Source organism: Hippoglossus hippoglossus, chromosome 10 (assembly GCF_009819705.1).
Source record: "Hippoglossus hippoglossus isolate fHipHip1 chromosome 10, fHipHip1.pri, whole genome shotgun sequence".
Classification (NCBI taxonomy): domain Eukaryota; kingdom Metazoa; phylum Chordata; class Actinopteri; order Pleuronectiformes; family Pleuronectidae; genus Hippoglossus; species Hippoglossus hippoglossus.
In genome coordinates this window covers 22,750,182-22,763,085 of record NC_047160.1, presented here as the reverse complement: position 1 = coordinate 22,763,085, position 12,904 = coordinate 22,750,182, and the positions used below count along the sequence as shown (strand labels likewise).

The 12,904-nt window shown below is 42.4% G+C and overlaps 1 protein-coding gene across 6 annotated transcripts in view; it reads right to left on the bottom strand.

The window, feature by feature from the left end:
* Positions 1–3,990, bottom strand: part of gria2b (glutamate receptor, ionotropic, AMPA 2b) — a 43,476-nt gene extending 39,486 nt beyond the window's left edge. For 3 of the 6 annotated variants that reach the window (XM_034597706.1, XM_034597707.1, XM_034597710.1), the window contains exons 1-2: positions 3,550–3,987; positions 3,295–3,435 (exon numbers count right to left, since the gene is read on the bottom strand). In XM_034597706.1, coding sequence (XP_034453597.1) covers positions 3,295–3,435; positions 3,550–3,634 — 226 coding nt within the window. In that variant the 5' untranslated portion in view covers positions 3,635–3,987. Of the gene's footprint in view, positions 1–3,294; positions 3,436–3,549 lie in introns of all 6 variants that reach the window. The other 3 variants (XM_034597708.1, XM_034597709.1, XR_004615154.1) reach the window with 2 other exon arrangements.
* Positions 3,991–12,904: the final 8,914 nt, after the last annotated feature.

Below are 12,904 nucleotides of genomic sequence, written 5' to 3'. Positions count from 1 at the left end.
TCATGGAAACTGATAATTTGATGTTTATGCCAAAAAACGTCAACCACATTGAGTTGAACATCGCAAAATAACAACATTCCATGAATTTCTATTCAATCATAAACATGATTTTTAACAGCGATGATGTGTTTTCACTTGCATTAGTCATTGAACCTTGTGAAGTCTTGGAGGCGGCTGTATTCTGAGTCTGTACAAGATTCTTAGAAATGCATTGCTTCGGGTGGATAGCACACAGATACAGCGACACACACACACACACACACACACACACACACACACACACACACACACACACACACACACACACACACACACACACACACACACAGTGAGAATGACTCCCTTGGTCTTGGCAGCGAATGCAGCCCTGTCCAGATGAACTGTTATTGATGGAGGAATGTATCATCCTCCCTCCCACTGTCTCTGACACGCTGCATTGATGGAGTGTGCTGCTGCAGCCGCTCAGACCCGAGGACAACCACAGTGATACTGTACGTCTGTAGGCCACAGATCCATATATGCTTGAAACATGTCAACGCATCATATATCGGCCCGGAGAGATAAATAAAAAACCTATGTAGCCTGCCTCTCGCCCCCAACGTCAGCTGGGATTGGCTCCAGCTCCCCTTGTGACCCTCAGAAGAGATATGGCATAGATAATAACACATGGGTGGAATAAAAGACCAATAGGATATATAAATTATACTATACTCTCTGCTGCAGATATGTTATTTGGGACATACTCAAACACTGCGCAGATGTATTTACATGTGCATCTGTCTTTTTACTCATCTTGGCTTCATGTTTCCTTCATGATCACCTCTTTATTAAAGATAAATCTGCCGTCGCTGGATCCAGAACGGTCGCTCGCACCCGACACCTCCACAATAAGCAGCAGTTCCCTGTAGTGGGTTCAGCAGAAAGCTTCTGAAAACCTGTGGTTGTAACGTTCGAGCTTTCGCAGCTTCAGCGTCGACGTTTCTCTGCAGTCTCATAAAGTGCATTTTAACAAAAGGCAGAGTGGCGGTGTTAATACACTGTAATTACAGACGGAGGTGGATGGTGAGGCAGGCTGCCATCTACCGGCTCTAAAGCAAATCCCCCTCCTCCCCACCTCCACCACCACCACCACCTCACCTCAGCCACCCTCACCCCCCCGACTTCTAACTGACTCAAGTCGACATTTGGATAAAACGTGGATTTATTCAGCCTGAGTGTTGTACATTACAAATCAAATCTACAGCCATTCCTTCTTTTCCTCTTCTATACCCACTCGTTCCCTGTTCAGGGTCGCTGGTAATTTGATTTTAGTAATAACCAGACTGCGACTGTTTAGTTGAACCAGTATGTCAGCATGAAGCTGGAGCTCTATTCTGGTAATAACGTGGACACTAATTACTTTGCTTATTCAAAATAACAGTTCAAAGCATTAAAAAGGCTGGAACACACTCATTTTAACACAACTTTACACAATTTGTTAGATAGTTTAAATAAAACCACCAATTTGGCTCAAATAAAAGGACGATAAAAATGATTGAGTTTACTTTTTATCACCACTGCTGCTGCTGCTGCTGCTGCTGCTGCTGCTCTTTGTGTTTACTTTGGCTCAGATGATCCACTCCCTGATCTCACATGAGCCAAAACACTCAAATGAATCAGACTAAGACAATGAATGGTCATTTAAAGATTGACCTCAACCCTACCAATAGTAAAGTAATATATAGAACCAAGTCCTTTCTTCAAACGTGTGCTTTTTATTCTTCATAATTCATTATTATCTATACTATTGTTCCCTGTATGTTTCTGTGCCGGATTCCTTTTATCTCTATTTACTTTCTTGGAATTTACATCGTAAACTATGTTTACTTAATTTGCTGCCCATCTTGACCAGGACTCCCACTGATCGAGGAGATATCTCATCTCTTGGACTTTCCTTGTTAAATTAAGCATAAATACAAATAGTCAGGTTAAGATTTCCCCAGTGTTGATCATGTTAGATAGATATAAACATATAGAAGTTTGTAAGAAACTTTTCTGGAAATGTTTGGACCTGATTTAAAGATATTTATGCTCCAAGATATAAAACACATGTCAGTCAAACACATGTAAATCACATGTCACATGGTAAATTCTTCAGCCTCAACATATAGATGCAGCCTATACTCCAATTTAACGTCGTGTGTCCATTACGCGCGTGTGGAGCGAGGGGCACTGTGGCTGCGATCTGTCGCGCGCACTGAGCCTCTCTCCGAGCAGGAAGCTTTTATATGGTGATGAAAATCGATTGGGCCGATGCGCACCAATCAGAAGCGTTTGATTTATGTTTAAGAGACTGTTGAGAGGAGTAGTCGCCTGGCAACCGCTTAATGAAATGTGGGAGCCGGGGACATTAAAAACAGCGACCTCACAACCTCCTGATGCGACAGAGAAGAGCCCGCGTTTCGGTTCTTCTGGTGGAAGAAGGGATCGATCACATGTGATTATCAGTGAGGAGAAGTCTGATGGGAACGGGAGGGGGGAGGGGGGGGGGGGGGGGGGGGTAATTGATGGAGTTGGATGTGAGACAAGCTGAGAGTCGTGATGAGGTTTGGTCAAAGGCTACAATCTGAAAAGGTTCACCCAATCATGTCCATGTATTAATCCTCAGCAGCAGCGTTAAAGCCTCAGTGGAAACCTTTGGCTGCGTTAAAGGAGCGAAGGATGGATAAGCACCGCTCCTTCCGAGCCGGGAAAAGACGTGACATCGCTGCACACTGCAAAAAATGTCCACCTCAGCAAGTCGTAAATGAAAAAAAATCCTAATCGATGTGGTGAGAAATCACAAGATGTAGGTTTTTCTTTTCCAATGAGAAAAGAAAAGTCAGTTTTCTGAATCTGCAGCCTCCGAGAAACGACATTTTATTCAAGGAACAAAATTATGTTTATTGTGGATCAAATCTCTCCTCAATCACTTCAGAAAGAAAGAATCGTTAAGACTGCTGGATCGATTTGTGTTTGCAGCGTACAGTCCCGATTGATCTCTGAATCTGATGGAATGAAAATGGGATGGACGTGACTGACTGTTACTGTGGAAACCAACTTTCCTCCTGCCCACACGATGCTCTTTCATCCTCAACAACACCAGCACCACATTCTCGACATGTTCACCCACAGAACAAAGATCACACAGCTCTGTCGTGCGTAAATACGCGTAATAAGAACAGCACAATATGGGCATTGGATGTATCATGGGTGGCGTGCACACTTGTAGGGAAGCTCGAGAAAGAAGAGGAATATGTTTTTTTTTCTACTTACAACAATTGGTGACGGCAAAACTGTTCGCCACTTCCAGATTGTCAATGTGAGGCGTCAATCTGAATTCAGAAGTGCCAAACTGAACCATTCCTATCCGAAACGCGCTGTACTCTTGGTCCGCGCCCCTTGGAAAGAGTCCCCCTGAAACCGGAATAAAAAAAAATACCAGTTACACTCCAACCAAAGTCTTCATCTTTCACCCGAGTCGATTTTTATTATTAATGTTTTTTTGCTTTTAAACTAACAGATACCTACCGATCTGAACACTGGGCGAGCCTCCAAGCGCGCACCCCCATAAAACCAGCAGAACCGAAATGGATAAATTCACTATCTTCTCCATGTCCACAGTTTAGGTGTCCACATCCACCAAAGGGAGTCAGATATTCCGGGTTCTCTCCGGAGAGACGTTAGATCCGACACATAGTGGAGAGCTTCAGCCTTTGGGGAGAAAATCGAAAACAACAATCTGCAGGAGAAAGGAGCGGTTTTATCTGCAGGTGTCTCGCAGCGGAGGGAGCAGCAGCACTGGAGGAATGGTCGCCTGCTCTGTGGCTCTCTGCTCTCTCTCTCTCTCTCTCCTCCTTCTTCGTCTTCCTCTTCTTCGGCTCCTTCTCCTCCTGCCGGCAGCTGATGCCTCCTCCTCCTCCCCTGAACGCACGGGGACACTGCGCGTCTCCGCTCGGCGCGCCTGAGATCCTTTCAGCATCACACCCACAAGTGAGGAATCTTAATGAGGAGGCGAACGCAGGCGGAAAGAGCCGAGTGAGGCTCCGCACTTTGAAGCTCCAGGCGTACAAAGGAAGCCTCGGAGATCTTCTTTGTTTTAATGAGCTGCATTAAGATGCGAAATCCCCAAACATGGATGATTCATACAAGATCTTATAGGATCAAACATATGTGCTGTTGATTCATTATTTCTGATGGTCGCCTGCAGGAAGTCAAACCTCCCATGTTGTCTTGTTGATCTTGTCATTTTCCCTCCAACCTTAGATTAAAGGTCCAGTGGGTAAGATTTAGGTGAAAGGGATCTATTAGCAGAATTTGATAAAAAATAATCCTGGTGATCTTTTCACTAGTGTGTTTCATCTAAACTGTACGAATTGTTGTTTTCTTTTTTATTTAAATACTTTAAATCTACATCAGGAGCAGGTCCTCTCTACGGAGGCCGCCATGTTTTTTTACAGTAGCCCAAACTGGACAAACTAAACCATTTGAGTTTCTATGACAACTGAAGGCTGCCACTGTTCTCTCTCATGTTTGGAAGGGGAGGGGGAGGTGAGGGGTATTCAGCTGCAATGTGAAACTTCCCCACTAGATGTCACTAAATTCTACACACTGAACCTTTAACTTAACCTACTACATAGCTAAATGTCTTGGCCAAGATTTGACCCACATACTGCAAAGAATGATCCAGTCTGCTCCTGTTTGCCAGATCTGGGCCACAACAAAGCAACGCCACTCGTCAACAAAAGGTGTCCCAAATCTGTTATGTGCTATTTGGGCCAAATTCACCATTCACCACATGGGCCACATCCAGATTACACCTCTCGTAGAGCGCCACATGTTTGCCAGAAAAAGGCTCACATTTGTTTTGGGATATTTGGGCCAAATTTGACATTTTACAAGATGGCCACTTTAGGCTCAACATCCATTTTGTTCAGGCCACAAAAAGGCCGGAAGTGCTATTGCCTGAAGTGTCCCACATCCATATGCTATCTGTTCATTACTGAATTTACATTTTAAGATTTTATTGCTGACTTTTAAGGTAAATTCTGGACCTGCACCACATTTCAGTCTTTTCACACCATATGTGCCCGGTGGTAACACCAAGAAAATACAAAATCTAATTATATATAAACTGAAAAATAAACAACCAAAATTAAACTGTAATAATGTAAATATGTAGGGAAATTATTAATAAATCCCAACTATACACAAAACAATTCGAAACTTCACTTGCTTATTCACGGTGACTTTATCCACACACTGGAATACACATGCTGGAATCTATATTTATAAATAGTAACATTAATATAACATTAAAGGGACTAAAAATATATTTGAAAGCGTATCCATTATGCGTGAGCAAACATTACCAGGCGGAGCTTAAACATTCACTCCAAGGCTCAGCAAAGAATATAATAAAACACATTTTTAACAACTCTTCAGTTTGAGTCAATGAGCTAAAATAAATATTTTCATGTTCTGCAGTTTCACTCTCAATGTCAAGATTTTAAACATATCTTTTAAAAAGGAATCCCACTGAATAAAACAGCAAACAAAAGCAGGCCTCGCGCTCCAGTTGTGGCTCAATACAGGAAGAAAGGCAATGGTGAGGCTCCCACCCCCCTTTTATAGACCCCGCCCCATTAACTGGAAGGCTGCACTTCCTGTTACCTTTCCTTCCACACATTTAGAAGACAAATGTGAAAAAACTCATAGGGGCCTAATCAGAGCTCTGCTTGTTTACATCATTAAAATAAAATTACAAAACTAAATAAATCTACACACCAGCAGATATATGTATCTGGGCACTAAACAATAACATTGGGATGACTGGATTACACAGTTTACAAAGATAACACATAAGGAAAGCAAACCTTTAACATCCACGTTTAATACGTGAGATGGCAAAGCATCCCATAATACTTCACATCAAACCAAACTGTAATTGAGATGTTGGACAGATTGGGGGTCTGAGTTGTTTCGAGTGGAGTAATGATGGAGAACAGCTCATGGAAGAATGGAGGAATAATTATTTTCAAAGAAAAGAAAAACACAAAAATACAGTTTGTAACGAATTAACTTAACATACCCTCTAAATGTGGCTCTGACATTTCTATCTCGTATTTATGAGATTAAAGACGAGTGTAAAGCAACATTTCCGCAGTTACACCAACGATTTTCATGGATTAATCTTGATTCCTCTAAGTGACACAATCTGTTGAATATATTTGGTTTAGATTTTTTGAGTCAGTAGGAATCCTTTCCACCCCAACAGCTCCCATGTAACAAACATTTTGTGTAATTGTGGAATATCAGAAAGGGCGTAAATAGACAGTTTTGATTGAGATCTTGAAATTATTTTGGTCCCTTGAAATAAGAGTGTCCACGTTAGCAGTCAACGTTTATTTCCCCGACATCTCGTCGGCTGGAGGCCATCGCTCATGCCCTCCAGTAATAAGCATCAACAGAATCCCCTCTTTAACTTTGATCTACGTTCATTTCCAGCCTCTGCATACAAATCCAATGCAAATCTACGGCTGCCGGTCGTCGGTGCCATTTCAAACAGGGTTAAAATCGAGACGAGCTGCTGCCTCACGGCCAACGGGAAGCAAATGCCAAATCCTGTCGCCTGGTTTTGTGATATGCATATCTGAGGCTGCACAGACAGATGTATATTAATCATCGGAGCGTGTCAGATAGCAGTCAGGGAGCAAACTAATGAGGCTGAGAGTGATGGGGAGCGGAGGGGGGGAGGCAGTTAGGAGAAACACGGTGTCGTATTTCAGCACCATGGACAGCACATCACTCTGGCTCCTGAGCAACGAACACATGGGAGGGAATTCAAAGGTAATTGGTTTTATTATAAACCAACTTATTATCATTATAAACAAATGGGTCGCGTTTTCTTGGTCGTGGCCACCTTTACCGTCAGTAACTGAAATCTAGGGACAGGGAGGCTAAGTACAACAGGGCCAAGACACACAAGTGTTCAAATGATCAGGTGTTAAACAAGGAACTCTGTAAAGTTTAATTCTGGATGTTAGTTCTTAAGAATGTCCCAAGACGGATGATAACGAGGTACAGATTAAGATATCTTCAAAACTTTGCTCTACAAGTCAATGAAAACGTGGTTTCAAATCTGAAGTTTTTCTCTATCAAATAAAATATCCTATTTTATCCCATTGTATGCCGACAACGACAAATAGTATTTCAAACAAATTTTAAAACCCTATGGGTGGCAACATGAACAAAACACATCATTACGTGTTATTTAAAATGTTGATAAACTGATTGATTTCCAGAAGTAGGTGTAATATACTGAAATCTCTCAGGTAAAAAAAAAAGACAAAACTTTTGATAAATGTTGACAGAAAACAGTGTTGTATTGTACGACTCATTAACATATTGGGAGAAACTGATCCTTTAAACCAAAGTTAATATGAATTTATCAAAAATGAGACACTTTCTACTTTATTGATTGTTGACCAGCTGCTTGGAATTCAATACGTAGACCTGCAACTGGACAGTGACAGTTTCCTCTATGATTATGTTGGAAATCAGTAGGAAATAATCTGTAAAACAGCTTTACAAGAAGATGTCTAAATTTGGCAATGCTGTAATTTGGTTTAAAACCTTTGTTTAAATGGTTTATTGTCTGACTGTGTGTGTCCCTTGTCCTATCCGACTGTTTTAGCAACACTGTGACGCTCAGATCTCAGCAATTAACTTTGCATGTATTATTCCATTGTTACTTTTGGAGCTATCTTCCAAAACTAAACAAAATTAACTCAATATGACAGAAATCTCCCCTTATTCCCGGATCATTGGAGTCATGTCCAGAAACGTACTTGTTGCCCTCTACATGGACCGAACATCAAAAAACGTGGTTTCCAAAGCTTTCGTGATAAAAATCCTCACATGTTAAACCGCCGTGTTCCAGAGGCTCACATATGTTCACCTCTCTGACCTTGTGTGGAGGTTCTGCCATGCATGGATTCACTCTGCTGCCGCCAGATTGATGTGTAATTTCAGCTTTGATTATCTTACGGCACAATCCTCAATGCACCAAATTTGCAGCCTGCTGAATAAATCAACCGTCATAACACCAGAGAGCTTCCTAATAGGGTTTATATAAGTGAAAAGAAAGGAACTCGTAATCAAATCAAGAAGCTGCCGTCTGTGTACGATGTTTACCTTTGAGTCAATTTACACAGAAAAGACACCGGAATGAGATGGAAGTTTTGGACATGTGGTTGAAAACATCTGGTCGTGTTGGTAAATTACCTTTTTGTGGCCTGTGGAGCAAAATAACAAACGCTGGTGAAACCGAGTCGGTGACCTTTGGAGAAATGTCTAAACACTCAGGTTTGTATGTCCCAGAAATCCTGTGTGACCACTTCCTGGAAAGCATTTACATTTCTGCCATTTAGTGGGCGCTCTTATCTGGAGCGACTCACAATGAGGAGCATTTTAGTGTCGCGCTAAAGGGCACTTCAACATGACACTTAGCCTGTGATGGAGAAATACTGTGTATTGTTGCGGGGGTCTGATACGTCATCCATCCCTAACAGATATTATAATAGATGCTGTGCTCCGCTGTAATAAGCTGCAGAGCATAGAAACAGGGGATGAATGTTTCTGCGCACATCCTCTGGAGGTTCCCAGGGGGAATTAACGGGAGCCTGTTTTCTGAATGACTCTCTCCTCTTCTACGTTGGTTTGATCCACAGTGTGAAATTAACTCATAATCTCATCAAGAGATCTGCTGCTATTCAGGTAAATGAGCTGGAAATCAAAACAACAAAATACCTACGTTGTTGTTGTAGAGTTGGATCATGGGAGTTGTCAAAATGAAACGTCCCCTTTACATTGTGGATTTCTCTGATGTTGTTGGAAATACACAAGACGTTATAATGAAGAATTGAAACATATCTTTAAACAAATACCTTAGCCATCCATCCTTTGTCTTCAGTTTATCCAGGGTTGGGTTGAGGAGGTAGCCGGCCAAGTGTAGTGTCCCAGGTGTTGCCTTCACCAGCTCCCCCTGGGGGATCCCGAGGGACACACACGGTTGCGAATAAAAGAGGCAAAATACTCTAATCTACTTGGGTTAATGGGCAAGAAAATTGAAAGTCAAGAGACACAAGAGCACGACACGTTAATTTGAAATTCCCACCTTATAACTTGGAAAAAGAAGAGAAATGATTGCTATCAGTTTCAGTTTCTGTCCAGAGGTCCAGTGACTGCTCTCAAAGAAAACAGCTGGATATCACATTTGATCCATATTTGCTCTTAAACACTTTACACAGGCGGCCACACGTTTATAAATATCAGAATTCTCCATCCAGCTCGACTGCGTTTCTCTGGAGAAAACTTTGGCTTCAAATCACCAGACATTAGCAGCCAAGCTACTGCGCTGCCCTCCAGGCACAGGTAAGAAAACATCATTCTACATTTCCTCCTTTATGAACCATGAAATATTCAGCACTCGTCTTCCTCAAGACAGAACAAATGAAGCCCACAACTGGATAATATGAATCATGTTCAGGAAATACTGCACATGATGATTAATAAAATCTGTATACTGTACACCGGGTGCATATTTTTGATCTGTTACATAATTCCACAACAACTCTGCCCTGGATAAACTGAGCATCCCCAGCAGTTCTTTATGTATAGAGCATTGTTACTACCTCAGGCAGAACACTGATGCTAACTGCACCATGCTATTAAACAGCTGAGCACGAGAACACCCACAAACAAAAAGGAGCAGATAATGTCTCCTGCAGCAGAGCATGCACTAGATTTATGATGAAGTGTTATCCAAACATTTGTAGCCAATTCTGGGAAACGAAATTAAAGTGGAATACAATAAAAAATAGGAAAACATTACAAATAAGAAGTTACAACAAGATGCAAAAGCAGCAGGAATGAAAAACAATACTTCTTCTCATTCGGACAAGGCTTTGACAATCCTCCCTCCTGTCATGCGATGGATCAGAAAGTTGACAACAACAGAGTCTCGGTGACGTTCAGTGGCTGCTGACATGACAGTGACTTTAGGGGCAGTCGGAGCACACACAGCCGAGAGGGGCTGTGAATACATAACCAGACCTTTGGACACAGAAGTTGCTAAGACAAGCACGCTGCCGTTGGAGGATTTCTGGAGTCGGACCTGGAGGGATCTGTCCCCAGGTCAGAGAGGAGTGCTGAGGCTCAGTAAGATGAACTAGAACGCCCTTCTGAGGTCAACCTTTAAAACAGCCTGGATCGGATGAGAGGTTCCAAACTTAGGACTTAAACCACATGCGATCCCGTGATATCAAATGTAGGAAGAGAATTAGTTTTCCTAATAATGACGATATTGAAGAAATTGAATCAGAACATCCCAAAACATATGACAGGAGTTAAGACATTTTGAAAGTGATGAATGGATCAGAAATGGTGAGGATTCATCATCTGAGGACCATGAACGTCCGTCCATCCATCCATTCATCTATCAACACATGCATTCATTCATCTATTCATCAATACATCCATCCATCCTCCGTCCATCAATACATCCATTCATTTATCTATTCATCCATCCATCCATCCATTATCTATACCACGTACCCTTTGAGGGTCTCGGGGGCTGGAGCCATCCCAGTTGATATATCTGGTGAGAGGCTGAGTATCGCAGAGCCAAGTTTGGCCAGGTTTGCAAACATATCTTTTTCTTTTTTTTTTACAAGTGTAAAAGATTAATTTCTCACATCTATTTTTATTCCCCTCTCTCTTGCTAATGTCAAATCCTCCTAAACCTCTTACTGCTTGATGGTTCTCATGTTTCCAGCGGAGTGTTCTCATGTTGACCCTGTATCAGGCACAAACACTCAAAATACCAGCTTCAAAATTATAAAATTATTTAGTTCTTGAAAATGTTGATTAGAGTTGAAGACACAGTGTTTTATTTTGACGGAAACACATTATCTTATTGTTCATTTTCCATTTCTCTGCTTTGACCCCCCCCTTCTTTTTTTTTTCTTCCACTATCAGACTTTTCAGATCTGATGATATTTCACCTTCAGCACTTCATCACCCTGTGTCCCTCCGGTCTAACCTTTTGTCTGGTCGGGGGAGAACTAACTGTAATGATGGGACCTGTGGTCACGGCTATTTCACAGATTGGTTCGGAGCGGCTGGAACTGAGCCTCTCGCCACCTTGACCTCTGGCATCCGCCGCACTTTCTCCGCATCCAGATTTCAAAAATCCGTCACCAAACAAGCAGCGCTGTCTGTGAGGGAGTGGAAAATTGTGGCCGACCTCAAATCTACGGTGGCACTCGGAAAATAGTCCATTATGTCTGAGGTTTCAGATAAAACCTCGAAAATTGCCTCGTGACACTGTACAAATACGAGAGCGAGCGAACAAACAAGCCAGCGAGCGGCTGCATACACACAGAGAGCAGAGGTCACTGGACTGTAACTGGGAGTAGCTACTGATGGAAGGTGTGATGTGGCTTTACTTCACTAAAACAACACCCTGACTCTATCATACCACAATTTGACGGAACATGATTTCAAATGACGATAATAACACAAGACGTCGGTTGCAACGCTTCTTATTTTGGTTAAGAAAATGTGTTTATTCATTTCCGGGGCGAGGACAAGGTTGGAAAAGCACAACGCCGATGCACGGAAAAAAGCCTTGTTCACAGTAAACGAGCTTCCGATAAACCCCCGGTGGCCTCTCCTCCCCCACTGCTCCTGCACTAATCATTGCCTGACTGTCACGGTGGTTCTGCTGGTGGCCCGGGCGGTCGCCTGGCGAGAGGTCATGTCGGATTAGAGAGCACCCTGTGTGATATAGGTTACTGCACTGTGCTAGTCGCAGGGTGCTGGGGTGTGGGCGTGGAGCGTGCACACATGAGCGCACATGCAAACACAACATCGGCAACATTGGCAAGATTAAGTTTTCAATGCATTTACAGTAGTGCAGTGAATTTACTCGTTACACGTGTTTGCTTGCATCGTATCTCCTGTTTTCTAAATCTACATCTGTCTTCTAAAGGGTGTTGAAATAAAGAATTTTAGGCATTTTCACCATTAATAATGTGATTTCTGCACCAAACTTTTTTGTGCATATGTGATTTAGCATGAAGCAGAAATTGGCTTTCTTCCCCTGGCAGTGCCATCATCTTAATTTCCACACAACTTGGTGCTCCATCTGTTTTTTCCACCCTGGAGAGCATTTTATTTTTCCTTATCACATTCAACAAATATAGACTCCTCCATCGGGGGGCACTGCGATGCAGAATCATTCAGGCCCGGCTGAGCTGACCCTCCTTTATCCGTCAATATTAACTGCAGATCAATGTATTTTCCATGACTTGAGGAAAACGTGTTCCTCCTAATCGTGCACGCCTCATCTGCTCCATCTGGGTCTCGTCTCAGCAGTCGTTTCTCCGGCTGTTTTTTTGTAGTGACAGCAAAACACTTCCCCTCCCATGTCTGTAACCATGGCAGCCACAGAGAGAATTAAAATATCTTGTTTTTCTGATGTTGTGCTTCAAAAAGAAAAAAAAATAATCCAGCAAAGCAATGACAATTTTCTCTCCTTTACATGAGAGCGAGTTCGCCTCAAGCCTCATTAATACGACTGTGCTGTCGTGACATAAGGTCAACGTCTATCCTGCTTCATTAAGCCGCAGACTGATTTCATATGGGGAAGTCTCACACTAACTGTCCGGGGTCATTTTCCAAGCAGGTCTGTATGAATAATAGATAGTTTGGTTTTAGCCTCAGTGGAAGAAACAGCTGTGTAGTTTGTGTGATGTGTGAGATACATGTCGACCTACAGCCCCCCAAAAAAACACACACACACACTGTGAATTAGACCAAA